The 18110-nt window shown below is 45.7% G+C and overlaps 1 protein-coding gene across 1 annotated transcript in view; it reads right to left on the reverse strand.

Moving 5' to 3' along the window:
• Positions 1–4876: 4876 nt before the first annotated feature.
• Positions 4877–18110, reverse strand: part of CHAT (choline O-acetyltransferase) — a 52575-nt gene continuing 39341 nt past the window's right edge. Inside the window, exons 12-15 of the mRNA XM_031460969.2 lie at positions 15408–15549; positions 15214–15276; positions 9386–9523; positions 4877–7688 (exon numbers count right to left, since the gene is read on the reverse strand). Coding sequence (XP_031316829.2) covers positions 7419–7688; positions 9386–9523; positions 15214–15276; positions 15408–15549 — 613 coding nt within the window. The 3' untranslated portion in view covers positions 4877–7418. The remainder of the gene's footprint in view (positions 7689–9385; positions 9524–15213; positions 15277–15407; positions 15550–18110) is intronic.

Genomic DNA, 18110 nt, shown 5'->3' on the forward strand with positions numbered 1-18110 from the left:
AATTCTTCAATTCTAGAATTTTAGTTTCAATCTTGGCCCCTTTTCATATCTGCTGCACCACTTTTTTTTTTTTTTATAGTTTTCAGTCTCTTGCCAGGTTTTTTAGATCTGATTTTATCATCTTGATCATAGTCTTATTTTATAGTCTGTGTTGGAGAATTCCACTACCTGGAGGCCCCAAGTGTCTGTTTCTGTTGTGATTTCTGCTGGTTTCTGTCATTTCGTCTTGTCTCCTAGAGTTCTTGGTTTATTTTGATTGTGTACTGGATATTGGATTAGAAAAATTATTTGTAGGAACAATTTGAGGCCGAGGATGATGTTATCTTCCTCTACAGAAGCCTTTTTCTTCACTTCTTGCCGGGTTCTGTAGCACCAGCAACACAGGGTCGTCTTAATAGAATTTAAGGGCTTGAGATTTTCGGAGCCATCCAGATGGCCTGAAACTGGGCTGCAGTCCATATGGAGGTTGGTTTATTTATATTTTTTCCTCATTTCTGTGGTGCAGTCTTTTTGGGCCCTAACCCAATGGTGGGTTAGGGTGGTGGGTGGTGGCTTACCAGGATCCCCCTTGGTAGTATTAGACTCCAGTTTCTGTAGGCCTAACTCTGCAAACTCAAAATTGCATCTCATCTTCTAGGTTGCCTATTCAAGATCACTGGATAGCTCTAGAGGAAAATTATCTCCAGTTCTATGCTTACTTTCATCCTTTCCCTGATCTTGATCCAGTTAGCTCTTTTATGATTTTTCAAGGAGACTGAAAAAAAATGCTATATTTTAAAATATGTCTTGTATAGGAAGCACAGTCTGAATTAAACTACTCCACCATTATCAGAAACAGAAGTTTCCCATTGAGAATTTTGCTCAGTTGCATTGACTCTGGAGATCAATTTGGGGAAAACTGAAACTTTCTGAGACCTTCCTATTTATTGTATTGGAGAATCTCTCCTTTATTTAGGTCCTCTTCAATGTCTTTCAGTGTAGTTTATAATTATCTGTGTATAGGTCTTCCTGTCTTTTGTTAGAATGATTACAAGTTTCTATTGTAAGACATGTATTTGGCATTGTGATTTTATTGTAGTATAAAATGAAGTTGACTTATATTGATCTTATATGGGCCACCTTGAACTTGTCTTATAATTTCTACTAACTTATTTGTAGATTCTTTTGGGTTTTCTATGTAGACAGTCACATTGTCTGCAAATAATGATAGTTTTATTTACTTTATTAAGCCTTTCATTTTTCCTTATTGCACAGGCTAGACCTTCTAGTGCAATGATTGAATAAAAGTGATGAGTACATTTCCTGTCTTTACCCTGATTTTAAAGGATAGAAAACATTTCCAATATTTCCCTATTTAGGATGATATATATTGTATGTCTTTTATAGATGTTCTTTGTGAAGCTAGGTTCTTTTCTAATTGCATTTTACTATGAGTATTTCTTAAAAATTGTGAATGAGTTGAATTTTTTGAATACATTTTAGTGATTTTAATGATTAGAATGATCCTATTACTTTCATTCTTTAAGCTGCTCATGAATAAGTGACATTTAGATATCTTCTAATATTAAGCTATCTTGCATTCTTGGATAAACCTGAATGGATCATGAGTGTATTGTCTCTTTTAGATTATGTTAGAATTTGTTTGCTAGTATTTAACTTAGGATTTTTGGATATATATGCATGAGTTAAGTGAGTCTGTAGTTCTTCTTTATTGTATGTTCTACTCTGGTATGGATGTTAAAGTTACACTAGCTTCAGGGAATAAATAAGAGAGTATAGAAGAAGATGGAATATCCCCTTCTTTATTTTGTATACAAATCAAATGATCACTTCTTTGAATGTTTGCTGGAGCATGTCTATACAATTTTATGTTTCTCCTCCTTCCCCCCCTTTTTCCCCTGAATGAGAAGATTTAAAATTACCACTTCAGTTTATTTACTATTTATAAGACTATCCAGGAATTTTATTTCTTCTTACATCAGTTTTAGTAAATTATATTTTTCTAAGAATTTTTCTATTTTTAGTCTGAATTTTCAAATTTATTGGCATAAAGTGGTTGATGTATTTTTTGCTATCTTTTTATTGTCTACTTTATTGTAGTTATGTTAACTTTTTATTCATAATATTATTTATTTCTGACCTTCTCTTGTTATTATTGGTTTTACCAGAGGCTTATCCATTTTGTTAGCTTTTTTAAAGAACCAACTTTTCCTTTATTTAAGCTTCTCTGTTGTTTTTTGTTTTCTCTTTCATTGATAGCTGTTTTTATCTTTATTACTTTCTTTGAGTTTATTGTTCCTTTTACTGTTTGATTCTTTTTCTTATGTTTTAAGTTTTAGCTCATCCATTTTGAGTCTTTCTTCTGTTCTGATGTAAGTATAAATTCCCTTCAAAGCTGTATTGCAGAAGTTTTGATATGAGGTGTCTTTATTATTATTCTGCTGTAAGTATTTTAAAATTTCCATTATTATTTCTTTTTTGACCATGAGTTTTAGAATGATGCAGGGTTTTTTTTTTTTTTGGAATATTCTTAATCATTTTCTCGTTCAATAGTGTTTTTCCTCCATTGTCTCTATTTTCTCCAGCCTTCCTGATGTTATTCTTCTGTTTGTTTTGTCTGCTGCTTTCCCTCCTGTGAGCTGCCATTTGTTGTGCTTTTTGTATTTTTTGGCTGTGAGCTCATGTTTAATGGAGTGTTTTCCCCCTAAGGGTATTTGGTGTGTCCAGGGTTGTGGAAAACAGTTTTGTATTTGATTCTGCCGAGGCCCTTTGGATCTTACTGAGCCAGGCAATTTAAATAAATTCTTGGCTTGAAATTCCTGCTTCACAGATAAGTTGGATACATTCAGACTCTACATCCCCAAATGGCATAAGTTTATAGTTTAATTTCTCATGGATGTCTTTCCACCATCTTGGCATGGTTCCTCAATGTTCCCCTGGGCTGATGGGAAGAGTGTTGCAGTTTTTACAAGTCTGGGACACCTCCATGAGGTTCTGGTTTTGTGCAGGGCATTTAGCTGCATCTCCCACCTTGTCTGGGCTGAAGTTATGTCTTCTCAACTCGCAGGAGTGGAGAAGCCCACTGTCAACCACTGGAGTCTGTGTCTGGTCTGATACCCCTTTCATTCCTGCTCCCTGCTCTGTTTTGGACAACATTTTTTCCCCCCTGGAATGTGAGGATTGCTTTTCTTTCTTTTGAACTGGACTATAATTTTGAGTATTTTTTCCTCTTTGTGTGTATGTTTTTATAGGTGGAGGGGGGCCCTTTGGCATCAGCCCAGCCTACCATTTTGCTGCTCCTTAAATATAAGAAATAGAGTCCAAGGAAAGAACCCTGGGGTCCAATGACATACAAGGAACAGAAATAGGAAGCGAAATCCCATGAGGAGATGGAAGAAGCAGTAGGAAAAAACAAGGAGAGCTGGTCCTTGGAAAATGAGAGAACGGAGTTTTTAAAAAGTTCCTCTTAACGGCATGTGAGCCCAGCTCTTCCCACAAATGGCATAGTGTTCATCCTGCGGACTCAAGAGACCTCTTTGGAAAGAAAACTCAGAGAAACACAAAAGCGGGAAGATTGCCTGAATTTATAAAGGGAACCCAAGGTACTGGTTCTCCCTCTGCGCCCAAGGAGAGCTGCTTTGGAGTAATTTGGAAACTTGTGGTTGCTCTTGTGAACCCAGGAGGGACTCCTCCCTATATTTTTACCTGAATGTACCAACATCCACCCCAAAGGACCTTCAGAGACAACAAGGAGCAGGTGGCATTATTTTGCACGTTGTGGGGTTGATGTGCCTGTTGGTACTTTGCTCTCTCTGTCATCTCCATCTGGTTGTTTTGGGGCCACGTGTGATATACGTGATCAATGAGAGCAAACCCACATTACTTTCACCCTGTTCTTTCCTTTCCCCTCCATTGCTCCTGGAATATTATTCTTAGCCATTATCTTTTTGGATAATGCCTTTTCCACATCCAAATCACACAAAGTCATAGACTTTAAGGTCCCCTTTTGACTCTGATTGGAAAACACTGGGGCTTCCATTTGGAGGAATCTCAGTTCTGGTTCTGTGGATTATTGTGGCTGTGGAGGGGTTCTTGCAGCTTGGAATATATCTGTGCAGGGTGCAGGGCTGTGCAGGGTGCAGGAACCTGTGGGCCCATGGACCTGTGAGCTTATAAGACTGTTAGGTTTTCACATCACTTCCTAAGTTTTCAGACAATGACCATCTTACATCATCTTGCCACAACTCTGGAAGTGAGTAATGCTGATATCAACATCCCCATTTGACAGTTGAGGAAACTGAGGGCTAGAGAGGTGAGAGAGATGCCCCAAAGTCCACAGCAAGTTAGAGAAAGACCTGCGTCAGTAGTTTAGGCATTCCACCTCTGAGCCTGATGCTTTGCCTTCCATTCCATCTTGCCTGTGCATCTTTGTGCAAGCTTAAGTGCAGACACCATCTCTACACCCAGGTTTCCGCCAACCTGATCACAAACATCGGGTGAAACCTCTCTGCCCCTCCCCCAACCCTGTGGTGGGATGCCACACACTAGGAGGGGCTAACTTCTTTCCTCTTTTTTCTCCCCCGGTCCCTGTCTTTGAGACTTTTGCCACTGCTGCTGGCAGACCTCAGACAAAGGCAAATGAATCACTGACCCAGCTCCCAGAATTTACAACAAAATTTCTATAGATTTTCTGTGTAGACACGATGGCCAACACCATCTTTCTTGGCATTACTTTTTATTGAATTACAGTCTTTAAATAATTTGAATATAGTGCTTTCAATATACAGTTCTTTAGTCATACATATATTTCTGTAAAGCACAAAACTATAACTTAAAATTGAAAAGCTATAAATACACATGTCCATATTGCCATAAATCTAGAACTATTTTATAAAAATAGAACTCAAATCTCAACTTTATATATTTTGGCAACTTAGCAGTTATTGTAAGGTGGCCATGTACATTTTTATTATGCATCACTGCCCCTGAAGGTCTGTCTCCAAGTCTCATTTTCTACCCCATTGGGGACACCTGGAACAGTCTCTTTACCAGGGTCTCTGCAGAGATGCCCATGGCCATGGCTCAGCAGCGCCTTTGCATAAAGGCTCAGTGCACCCACCTGTTCTTGGAGGGGGAAGACCAGCTTCCAGCCCTTCCTCAGAGAGAGGAGGTGTTCCCTCCTGCCAAATGTCTGCCATCCACACGTGGTTGACATCTGAATACACAAAGTCAGTTTCCTTTCCCTGTGCTCAGAGAATGGTAGATGTGAGTTTGGTCCTGTCAAATCAGTGTACAAAGTGTGAAACAAACATCACCCAAACAATGCCTGTTGGGGTATCGTCACCCTGACAGCAGGCACCAGTGCCCACCTGCTTGTGCAAGGTCCTTTACACACGCGACCTACCATCCTGACAGCCTCATGAGGCCAGAACACTCTCATCCCCATTGGACAATGGAGGGAATTGAGTGTCTGAGCATTTAAGTCTCTTGGTCAAGGTCAGTGGGGCTGCCTGATCCCAAAGCTCTCTGCCTGCCCAGGAATCCATGGAGAGAAACCAGAAGAGCTTGGACCTCTACTGCGGTCATTTGATGAGAACAGACAAGCAGCTTTGGGTCAACTTACAGCAGGTGGACAGCAGTTCCCCAAACATTTCCAGGACTCCTAGGCCACACCTTTCCAGGGGGAGAAGGAAGGTAGACGTCTGAGAGAAGGAGCATGGGCCTGCAGACCAGTGGCTTTGAAGGGGCAGGGCCAGAATCATCCTGATCATCCAATAGAAACCCCTCAACTTAAAACCAGGGGCTCACGGGATTTACTGCTTACAGATGTTTGTGTTTTCAATGAGCCCAGCAAAGGTCAGAATGCCTACTCTGTCTCAGGTCTGCCTGCTTCAATACAGGTTGAAGTGCAGAGAGCTTGCACGGTGGCCCAAGGAAGGGACACATGCAGGGTCCCTGGGCCAGAGTGGAGGGCTCAGAATGACATAGAACAAAGCAAGATGGCAGCGGGCAGGGGGGCTTTTTCAGAAAACCCTGCAGGGAGCATGGCAGAACTCAACATGATGAGACCCACCTCTGCTCCTCGCTGGACCTAGGCAGGCTGCCCCAGCTATTTGCAGTTTTGATTTTTCTGGTTGCTTTCCCATAAAAATATGCCCCAGTGGAAAGTTTCTCTCATATCCCCTCTGCGATCACAGCCTCTCTGGACGGTCTCCCCCCCTGGCTCAGTGGACTGTTGGCCTCTCCACCAGGGCTGGGTCTGCACACGGCCCATTCCCTCCTCCCAGCCCTGCTCCTGCCAGCTGTGCCCTCAGCCCCCAGGCCAGTGGAGAGCCTTGCTCTGGGCCCTTCCACATGGCTTTTAGTCAGAATCCCTGGATAACATTGCCCACATAAAGGAGCCCAGCTGACCAAGGGTGTCCTGCTTAGGCCACTGAAATCATTTTCTGAAATTCACGTCACAGTGAATTTCTTAAAAGCCTCTCTTAAGAATGAACAAAACAAAACAACAGCCACAGAAAACCCCCGAAGCACCCCTCTCTCCTCTCCTCTAAAAGGCTGATCACCTATCAGGGCATGTTTCTTGTGAAGGCGAGTGGGAACACAACCAGAAAAAATGCAAGTGGCAAGATCCCAAGGGAAGTGCACTGGTCCCCACCACGCCCCCAGGGGAAGCCAGGAGCAGCAGCTACCCCGGGGCAATGGCAGACCTTTATTTCCCCTTTCAGAATAGCCGGACCAGACATTCTGAACTCAGTGGATGAGTTCAGAACTCCCAGGCTGAAGGAGAAATGTATTTGTGGGCCCGGATCACTGTATTTTAAGTTAACTTGGGCTGTGTGTGTGTGTGTGTGTGTGTGTGTAGGGGAGGGAGTGCTTACAGGACTGTGTGGCTCGGGGCAGGTCACCCTGAATGCCATGATCAGGCTGCTTTGACTCTGAAAACTCCTCCCAAAAAGATACCAGGTAATGACCTGGAGTTGGCCTCTCCTTTCATGGTTCATTTGGGTACATTGCACATAATAAGGTGACTCATTCTTTCATTGGGCAAAAGCATCACCTGGACATGCCAGTTCCTGCTAGGAAGCAAACACTAACATTAAGCTTCTGTGGCCGTGGAGGGAAATCGGGGCTGACTTCCCGCACCTCACCCTGGCCACCCCTGAGCCAGGCTGGTCTTATTTCCCAGGGCAGAGGTCAGAGGGCAGCTTGATAAATAATGATGATTCCCATGCATAACGAGGGACACTTTCCTCCTAAAACTCCAGCTTTGTGTGTTGCCTCAGTGTGGTCTGCATGTTAGGCCTGGAGTTACAGGGGAGCTACAGAAAGCTGGGTGAGGGTTGGGAGCAGAGCTTCGGTCGGATTGGACAGCTGCAGAATGCTGGGTTTGGGGAGGTGAAACCTAGTGGCAGCAGTCAAGGTTGATGCCCTTGGCTGGGCCTCATGACTTTTTCCTTGGTCGCCAGTGGCTTCCCCGTGGCAGATTGTGGCAGACTGCAGAGGCCTCTCATTTCAACGAGGCTTTCTTCCACAGCTTTTGCAAACTTGGTTGAAGAGGTCTCTTTGCAGCCATGGAAGCTGGAGATGCAGAAAAGGATGCTCTCTGGCTGGGGGTTGTAGCAGGCGCCATACCCATTGGGTACCACAGGTCCGTAGCAGCAAAACATCTCCATGGTGGTGGGCACCTGGGGGAGAGGACAGGTCAGAAGGTGCTTGTTCTAAAAGCTTCCTAGAAAGCAGAGCATTCCAGCAACCCCAGGGGTCTCAACAGGATATTTGCTTCTCTTTGACTGTTTTCCACCTGGGCATTGGACTGAATTAACCAAATCAACTGACAGCTCCATCCTGGATGGCCACAGCCAGAGCCATCAAAACAAACCCATCTAACTGCATGGAATCAGAAGAAGAGGGGCCGTCAGCCCCTCCCTGGTGTGAAATCCGCTCTACTCATGGAGTCAGAAGCTCCCAGAGTGACCTGGTGCGGGGTCTCGAGCTGAGTCTCTCCTTCACCTGGGGGCTGTCTGAATCACCGAGGCAATCAGAGCAATTTTCTAAATGGCACCCGGGTGGCACCCAACGGTTAGATGGCTTCCCAGAGGGAGTAATTTATGAACTGGAGGAAATCTGGCTCGTCTTCTCTGTTGATTTTCCCCGCATCCTTAATTACTGTCAGTATTGCCTGGCTGCTCTGATTTTCTCCCCGCAGCCTGGCCACGCACAATTACCCAGTGCTGGGCGTTTCAAAGATTGCCATCAACTGAAGTTTTAGTTAGGTACCGGCTATGTTTTGAATTCAAAGGGGCCGGGATTTTGTAATCTGGATCACAAACCAAGAAAAGGTATTTCTGAAGGCATTCATTCAAGCCATAAATGTTCATTTCAGTTGGAAAAAAAAAAACCCAACAGCAAATCAACACACCCCAGTTAATTTTATTAGCTGGTCTTAAAGGGAAAAGAGAACACATTCTTGAGCAGTTTCAGGGCGGGGTTTGTTTTTAAACCCACAGGTTCTGTGTGCTCAGGCCAGAAATGACACTGGCCGTTTTAATGGGGCAGAACAAACCATTAGTCTTGCTAATAGAGACACCTCGTTGTCAGATAAATTTGCTGTGCAACAGATGAAGGCCATAAAGCCATTCCAGAGCACGTTTCGCTCATGGATGGTTTCCTGAAGAATTTATGTGGTTGTGTCCTGCCCTCGTTTATTCACGCCGGCAAGCTCACTGCCGTAATGACAAGATGAAGTTACTGAGTGGGATTTATCCTCAAACACAACTTTATCAGCCCTTTTGATTGCCCACATCCAGCTTTTCGCAGATGAGGTGGAGTTTTAGTAAACTGACGTTTGTGGGGAGGGGAGCGGGATGGTGAGGGGAGGTATTTCGAACTGGCTGGGGGACCATGCTGGCTGGCAGTAGACCTTTACAATAATAGCTGCGACCTGTTTGGAGGACCTTGCCCATGCCAGATGCTGGGCTAGGGTTTCTGCCTACATGGTCGCATCTGATTGAGCCAGGACTTCGCTCTAGGTCTGTCGGGCTTCGGAGCCTGTGGTCACCCCAGTGGAACACCACTTCTCAGGCAACGTTGAAAGGGGGTGAGCGTAATGGTTAGTGTACCAGAATGGGCGTTCTCCCATCCTGTCTGCCTCTGTTGAGGTGGCATTCATGATTACACCTGTTTCGAATGTGGGGAAACCAGCATCCTGAGCATTTAGGTCCTTCTGCTGAAGGCCACGCAGCTCATGGGCAGCAAAGCCAGGACTGGCCTGACTCTAACCAGTGGGCTGTAGTCAGTGGGCTCTTTTTTCAAAGAGCTGGTTTAAAGAGCCCACTGGTTCCACTAAGCAGCCACTTCGGGGGCGGCTGCACTGGGGCTGTACCTGGCTGGTGGAGAGGACAAACCGGTTGCTCATCAGGTATGTTTCATCCGTGAACATCTCAGGCGGCTCCTTGCACACTTCCCGGGCCAGCTCCCGCAGCCCCAGCAGGTGGTTGTCGATGGCCATCCCTGTTATGGCCTGGGTCATCGGGGACAAAGAACAGAACATGAGACTCCCCCTCCTCCCCTCCTCTCTAGTCCTTAATGCTAACAGCAACTCTCAAGGCTCGTGCCTCCCGTGTTAGCTGCAGGACACTGTGTGTGGGTGACCACCCAGGACCGACCACCATACTACGTGGCCTCTGTTCCTTGGGCCCTTGTGCATTTCTGTGTACACAGGATGAGTCCAGAGCAAGTTGGGTTCCAACATGAGGATGCTTGAGTTAAAAGGCAGTGATTCTGAGTCCCCCTGCAACATGGTCCCTGCTGATGTTCGCTGTGGCTAAATACTTGATGCTCTAGGTGGAAGGAGCAAGGCCAGCTGGGCATCCGCAGGACCCCCTCAGATAGGGTAGGAGTCTGGGCAGGAACACGGGTGCTGGGCCCCATCCAGGCATGGGGAGGGGTGCCCCGGGCTGTCACTGGGCAGACTCTCACCACAACCAACTTCATCCTCCAGGAGGAGCCTAAGGAATGAGAGACGGAGGGCATTGAGGTCTGTTCCTGAATCTTGGTTACTATTTCATGGACTCGGAATGAATTGAACTAAACTGGATTCATCATCTAAGAATAATTTTGAGACAGGAACAAAACATCTTAGCAGAGGTTCGGCTGACATTTTCAAGGGGAAAGCTTGTTGGATGAAGAAAGGGTTTTTCTTTTTATCACAGGTATTTGAGCTCTTATCAAAGGATACAAAAATAGCAGTGGGGACTCCTGGATTTGTACATAGGAGAAGCCCAGGGATGGAGGTGTGGCTGGAAGCTGGGCAGTGGGGCCAGAGGATATTTTTCTAAATTTTTTCATTTTTCTACATCTTCCGCACTGGAGGCTGTGTGTGTGGCATGCACACTGGTTTTACTTGCATGACATGTGTATTTGGGGCAACTTGGGGAGGACTGATGGAGACATGGGGGCTACCTCTGGCCTCTCATAATAACCTCCGGGTCAATGCCAGGGTAGTTGTAACTCTTGGGGGCTTCACAGTTATGTAAGATGATCACTTAGCCTTTAACGCCCCACGGAGGAGGAAGCCTCCCATCACAATGAACTTCATTCAGGTTTACAAGTCACGTTTTGGAATTTGACAGCTGTTCTCTTTCAGTTGAATATAAATGCATAAAGATGACTCAAAGGCCTCCGTCTCTCCAAATGCACCTAATTATAGGCTGAGAAGACATGTTTACAACCACTGCTCACTTTAGCTGGCCCCGTTAGAAGAGTGGGGAGGAACTGTGAGCCCATCTATGAAGCAGAGGGCACTTTTTCAATTTCTCTGGTTACCGCTGTTCAATGGCTGATTGGTGCAGAAGCAGCTACTCCGTGTGGCAACCAATCCACCCCTGTTTTCACCATCTCTGAACTCACTGTAGCAACTGGGGCTGATTTAACAGACTGCTTGGGTCAGAGCCATAAGTAAGCAGAGAGTAAAATGACTCAGCATTCAGTCTTCCGTTCATTCAGGAAATCTTAATTAAGTACCTTCTATGTGCCTGAGCAGCTGTTAGAGAACAAAGCAGCCATAGGTGCTGCCTCACGGAGCCTGATACGTGGTGGGGGACTGATGCTCACCAACCACACAAATAAGCTTGTGATCATACACTGAGAGAATGCTGTGAAGGAAAAGCACAAGGTGCTGTGAGAGTGTGTGATCGGGGCTCTGGACCACATTTGCTCCTTCCCGGAATTTCCTTTCTCCACCACCACTGCCAAATATGCTTGCCAGATCTCTGGAGGTTTCCTTGCCACCTTCTCCCAGCCCTTACCCCACACGGCCAATCAGGCATGGGATTTACCTTCAAAGCATCTTCATAGCACTCCTTTCCCCATGCCCCATCTCTTTTATTTAGTCATTTTCATCAGCTTAAAATAGTTAACACAACAGAACTCTATGGCAATGCTTTGGAGGATAGTTTTCTAAATTTTTCACAAAAATTTATATTATGATCGAAGTTGTATATTTGTATAGAAAACCCCAATACGCCAAATGCATATGTCTCTTTGCCAGCACTGATTCCCACTCCACAGAAGCAATCGCTTGGAACCTTTTAGCAATTGACTCTCTTAGTTCTAAGTAACATGCGTAGGCTGCCTCAACTGCATTTTTCAGTTTTCTTATTATAGAAGATGAAACTTTGGCTCTTTGATACCCCTATTCCCCAAATAACCCTTCCACTCTCCTGTCTTCCCGGTAGAGTTACATTTGAACTCCTTGTTGCTTGATCAACAAAGTTGACCTGATTTTTACTATGCAAGTATTCACAGCTGAGTCTCGTAGTGTGTTAGTATTAGGGTCCCTTTCTGAATCAGGTTTTTGTTTGTTTGTTTGTTTTCCCTAGAATTGACCATTTGTAAACGATTAAATTGTGATTTTCCCACTTGCTTATTTTTCTATAACTAATCGATTCCTAACACCTCGGCCGGAAGTGTAAAACTTCCCTTAAGGTATTAAAATGTATCTGACAGTTTATCAATTTCATTCCTCCTCTCAGTTGTTGCTCCTCTGAGGACTGACTGCTCCCTGGATCTGCTGAACAGCCATCAACGTGGGTCTCCCTTTACTCTCATCCTCTTTCTCTACCTCTTTCTTGTGCTGAATCTTCTAATCTGGGGAGCCTATGACCTCTTTTTATGTATTTTATTCTCTTACATGAGTGCTCTACAACCTTCAATAGTTTTACAAGAAAGAGAGCTTAATAAGTAAACATTTTAAGACCTCTTTTGTATACAGTGTCATTATTCGATCATCAAACTTGATAGTTTAGCTGGGTATGGAATATGCCTTAAAAATAATTTCCCCCCAGACTTTGAAGCCATTGTTTTAGTATCTTCCGCCTTCCAGTGATGTTGTTGAGAAGTCCAATTACATTTTTATTCCTGATCTTTGTACTTTATTCTTTTTTTTCTGAAAGATTTTAGGATCTTCTCTTTGACCTTAGTGTTGTGAAATTTCCTTGGTGTGAGTAGTTTTTATCTGTTAAGTAAAATGCCTGGTGGGCTCTCTTAATATGGAAACTCATATCCTTCTGTTCTGGGAAATTTTTTTGAATTATTTTGTGTTGATCTAACCCCCATCAGAGACACACACACAAACACCTATTTTCTCTTTCCGGACACCTATTGCTTGAGATATCAGTCCTCCTGTACTGAACCTTTTTTCTCTCTTATATTTCGTCTCTTCATTGGTATTCAGGGGGAGATTATCTCGACTTTACCTCCCAATCCTTCCATTGCATTTTTTTCTGCAATATTTTCCCCTACACTTATTTTTATTTCCTGACAAAAAAATTTTGGAGTTTTTCTTATTCTTACTTACAGATATAATAACTTCCCTTATCTTTCGGAGAATCTCTAGTCTAGTTTAAAAAAAAGTTCTCCCCTGTCCTGCATTGTTTTTCTTTCCTTTTAGTTTCTTTTAAATTATTTTTAAAAATTAAACAATAATTTAAAAATTAAAAGTTCTTATTTCTACTGGCTTTAGTCTTTATGTTAGTAGCTCTCTTCAGTGTCTGATGACTTGTGGCTATTTGTTCACATTTAAGAATAAAGCACCAGAAAGATGATGAGAAGACATGTGTGTGATAACGTGCTTGTCTGGGGCGGACTTTGCTGGGAGGGAAGCTGGCTGGGCTCTTTACTGGGGACCCCAACTGTCAGTACTTGGGACTTTATTCTCTTGGCCTAGTCAGTCTCCCCATAGAGAAATCCTCTAATCTCCTGTTCAGAGGGAGGTGGTAATAAAGGGGGTTCTCAGTGTACCTAGAGCTGAGTGGTTGGAGGGTTTACTACTGAGTAAGCAGAGTTTGATTAATCCCCCCTTTTTTAAGTTTGGTATCCCCTCTCTCAGCTCTGTGTGGTGTCCCCAAGTCTACAGTCCTTCTTCAACCTCTCCAGAGGGTAAGCTTCTAAACCACCACTGGGGATGGGGAGGGTAGTAGCCTGGCTGTCTGGGGTAGTGGAGAGGCACTGAGGGCCTACTGCTTCTCATGTAGACCATCAAGTAATCCTCTTCCTTTCAGTCCCACATGCACCCCTACTTTTGGGGCAGCCTCCAACGCCTTAGCCACTCTGAGTTTCCGCAGTGCAGTTCATTGGGCCCCTGGGCCTCCATCACTGTTGGCTTGGGTTTCAGCGTTCTTTGCTCTGCTAAGTCAGTTGCCATCTGTTCTGCTTTCCAGTTCAAAAACTTTGCTGTCACCTCCTTTCTCATTCTCTTTACTGTATGTATTTCTGGCTTAAAACATCCCTTTGCTGATATTTCTGATGGTTTCCAAGGGAGCAATAGTAAACCCTTGTGTTCAGTTCACCATGTTTGATCAAAGTTTGTGTCTTCCTCTTCAACTTCCCGTCCCTACTCTACTTCATTCCTTTTACCAGTTCTCCCTAATATTATATAATATTAAGTTCCTGCCCTTTGGCAGATCACCAGCTCCAACCAGTCATTCTCCTACCTGGTCACCAGGGTAAGCAATGTGACAGGGAAATCCAATGCCATGAGCTTTCTGCTTTTCTGTCCTTTGCAAGCTGCACATAGAACTACTTGCTTGCTTTCCCTCCATTATATCTTATTCTCTTAAGACTCTTAGCCTTTGCATATGCTGTTCCCTCTGGGGCCATCCTTCCCTTCTGTGTCCACCTGATAAGCACCTCTTCATCCTTTGAGTCTCATATAAAGCACCACTTCCTCAGAGAAGCCTTCCTGGCTTTCCCAAGCAGAGGAACGAGCCTGCTCCCCCATGCTGTCTACTACTCCTTGAAGGCTCTTTGCACATGGGATTGGATTTGTCATTTAAGGGCCTCTTCACCCAGCTACACAGTAAACTCCCCAAAGATATCTTCCTTTTTCATTTCTTAGTTCCCAGTGCCTTGCCTGGCATTGAGCAGGGAAACAAAAAAAAAAACCCACTGAATACACGAGAGCAAGCCTGATTTCCCCCAAACCAATCAAACACTTAACTATTCAGATGAATCAGGGACCTAGCAACTGAATCAGAGAAAAGCCTACACAGGCAGGTTCTGAAACCCCAATATGTGTTATGTTTGTTTTCAAGTATATAGAATGAAATCAGCTCCTCTTTAGATTATACAATCCTTAAAAGACTGTATCGGAATGATTTGCAATTAATATATTGATCCCTAGCCCAAGTAGTAGCTTATTTTCTGTTGTTTGTATGCAAGTGATGACTTTGCATTGCTAGAAAATATATTATTCCCCTAAACTAGAGAAACATTTCCTTTACAATTTCGATTTCACCATTAACTTTCAGCAAGGATTTTTTTTATTCACAGGTGGTATAAATAAATATATGGAGAATAAGAAGGCAAAACCAGCCCTGGATGGGAATAAATACTGCCTCACCTGCGATTGTGGGAGGTATGCAAACCACCATGCATCTGAGTTCTCTTGTACAAACTGTAAAGTGCTGTATGTGTTGGGCGCTATTACTATCATTATTGTTGTTTCAAAGACCATTCATTGTATTTTTGTAAAATCCACGTAAAAAGCAGGAATGATATGTACCCCAGGTTCTAAAGATAAGAAAGAGGAGGCTCTGAGAGGCGAGGTGGCCTCACCAGATCGCCGCACATGTGGTGGCCCAGCTGTCACCCAGGGCCTATGTTCTGGGCACAGCCCGCAGTCCTAAGCTCCAGAGACATCACATCACTCACCATGACTGTATACTCGGTCTGGGCTCGGATGGCATCCTTCAGGAGTGCCAGCTTCTCTGAATCCTGTAAATGGACCAGAGACGCTGCTCAGTGACAGACAAGCCGTAGAAGCAGGTAGTCCCGGGCCGAGTGGACGGCCAGCCCACAGTGGCCTTGCTGGCCTCCCTGAGGCCCCTCAGACCCACAGGACTTACCGGCACATTGGCTGTGGGCTCAGCGATGGCTTTCACAAAGCGCAGCGCCTCCGGGGTCGCCGATCGAATGTTGTCCACCCGTCCCTCCTGGAACCGACGGATGGATGCGCTCTCGTAGGTGGGCACCAGTCGCCGGTGGAGCCTGCACAAGATGAAGGAGGAGTGGCAGGCGGGGCTGCCTTCTCAGGGAGTCATAAATGCTGCAAGAAAAATAGCCTCGGCTGGCTTTATTTCTACAGTCCTGACTTCACTCGGCACAGTATTTCATTTTAATGCTAATAGAATTCTGGAGGAGATTCCCCAAAGATGAATGTTGGGGAGCCTCGGATAACGAAGAGCTGTGTACACTTCCATGTGTGGGTGGGACTGCGTGGATATAAAATAAGGAAGTAGTGACTGGCAGCTTTTTTTTTTTAAAGTCCCAATCAGGTGGGAAACCCAGAATTGTCTGTGAGACCCCATGAATATTTGATTAATAGCACAGAATGGAATAATTCATCATTCCCACTCTTGAGGGAATCCTGTTTTATTTAAAAACAATTCAAGCATGACCTGTGAATGGAAGCATGGATGGAGGGAGGGGGCCTTAGTGCTCGTGGGTGTCAGCTGTTGCCCAGGCTCTCTGCCCAGGAGCAGCGGGGGTTTCAAACAGACCCACGGGTACCACGGCTGAGCCTCTCCTCCCTCATGTCTGTGATGGGAGGAGCAGCGGCCACTGCCTCCACCCTCCAGGGCACGGGAACTGAGCAGGCACCCCTAGGCTGGCACACCAGGCTGGCACGCACCCTTCTCACCAGTCAGGAAAATCGCTGGTGTTGGGCGGGGAAGGGGAAAGACACAGAACTCAGGGAGGGGCAGTGACAGCCCAAGGTTACACAGCAAGTCGTGGCCCTGCATCTTGGTCTCCTTGGGGCATCTCTTGTGTACTGGGTGAGCTCCAGGAGGGGGAAGACTGTGTCTGATTTAAGCACAGTTGCTCGCCAAGAGGGTGAATAACCTTCCAGTTCACTTAAGACTCATTTCCCCGAGACTCTGGCAGTGAAGCTCATTTATGTATCTCTATAGCCCGTGGGGGCAAACACCCTGCTGAGCACTGGCCGGTCACTGATCAACACCAATTTAGGCAGCTTCCAGGTTTCTGCTGAACCTAGGAGTTGATTCAAATTTTTTTCTGTTACAGTGGAAACTCTGAAGAATGTATTCCACTAGAAGCCGGTCATATTTTGCCTATTCAATGAGCCCTCTGGCCACATCCAGTGACAGCAAAGCTGCCTGGAGGGTAGAGGAGGGGTGCTCCGTGCAGTGTCCACCAGCCTTTCTGGGCTTTGCATCCAAAGCACTTAAGTGCACGCCAGTGTGGCACCAATGTGGCAGTGTCCCCAGGCGTGGCACTGACCTCATGGCCCATTTTAGCTGCATGCAATCAGAGTCTCAGAATGGCATGGACTGCAGTTCCAGATGCTGGGTCCTGCCACAGCTCAATCCTGGCGAGGACTCGGTGTCCCGGTGATGAGAACAGTCCTCGTGTGAGGCGGCATCAGCCTGACAGACGACACTCTGAGTGGCTGCACTCCTTTCCCCAGGAGTTACAGCCCCGCGTGGGACACTGGGATCTGGGATGCCACCTACTCGTTAGCGAAAACCCCTTGCCCTGGCTTGATCCAAAGTCACTTTCTGCCTCCCCTGCTTGCAAACCAAAAGCAGGTTCTGGTGGGCACAGTGCTATTTACTGGCCGTGCTGGTTTATGAGCTGCCACTTCTGGAACCCTGGGACCAACAGGAGCCAGCCCTGTCTTGAGGAAGGGCTAGCCTGCATTTTACTTTTAGCCTCCTGTAAAAGTCCAGTTTGGTTCCCTCCCCTGCCCTCAAACTTCACCTCCCTACGCCCTATCTCTTCCCCAGCACAGAGCTTCCATTGTCCAGACTTTTCTAACCCACACACCTGGCCGTGCCACCCCGGGCTAAAACTCCTGCAGTGTCTTCTCATGTCTGTGACAGTCCCTACTCTGTCCCAGGAGTGCGAGATACTCAGAATACCATGCCTGGGGGACAGTCTGGAAAATAGAGTCAGTACATCAATGAACAAGGTCATTCGCGTGAATTAGCAACTGCAACAAAGGACAAAGAACACAGTGTGGTGGCAAGGGGACTGAGGTGGCCTCTGAGGGCTGACACTTGGGCTGAGACCTGCGCCATGGGAAGGAGTTGGTGTGTGAAGAGTGGTGGTGACAGGTGGATGGGCAGAGGCATGGCCAGGGCTAAGGTCTGGAGGCAGAAGAGAGCTGGGGAGGGGTGGGGAGGGTTGGGGAGGGTCCCAGGGGAGGCTGGTTTGCAGGGAGCCTTTCTAAGCCTGGACTTTGTTCTGAGCATGGTGGGAAGCCACGGGGAGCGTTCGTGGTGGGAAGTGATAGAATCTGATTTGCATATTTCCAAGTTCATGCTTCATGAAGACAGGATTATAGGGACCAGAGTGGAGGCAGAGACCTGGGGGCTTGCTGCGGTTGACCAAGCTCAGGACGATGGGGGGCTTGGGATGGGCCAATGGCAGTGGATGGAGGGCAGACATTTGGAGGAGAACCGACATGAGGTTGGGGGAAATGAGAGACAGAGACCAATCAAGCTCCAAATCTTTGACTTGACCCACTGCGGGGATACTAGCTCCATTTCCTTACCAAAGCTAGGAAGACTGGGGAGGAACCACAC

This window comes from Camelus dromedarius, chromosome 8, assembly GCF_036321535.1.
Source record: "Camelus dromedarius isolate mCamDro1 chromosome 8, mCamDro1.pat, whole genome shotgun sequence".
Lineage (NCBI taxonomy): Eukaryota > Metazoa > Chordata > Mammalia > Artiodactyla > Camelidae > Camelus > Camelus dromedarius.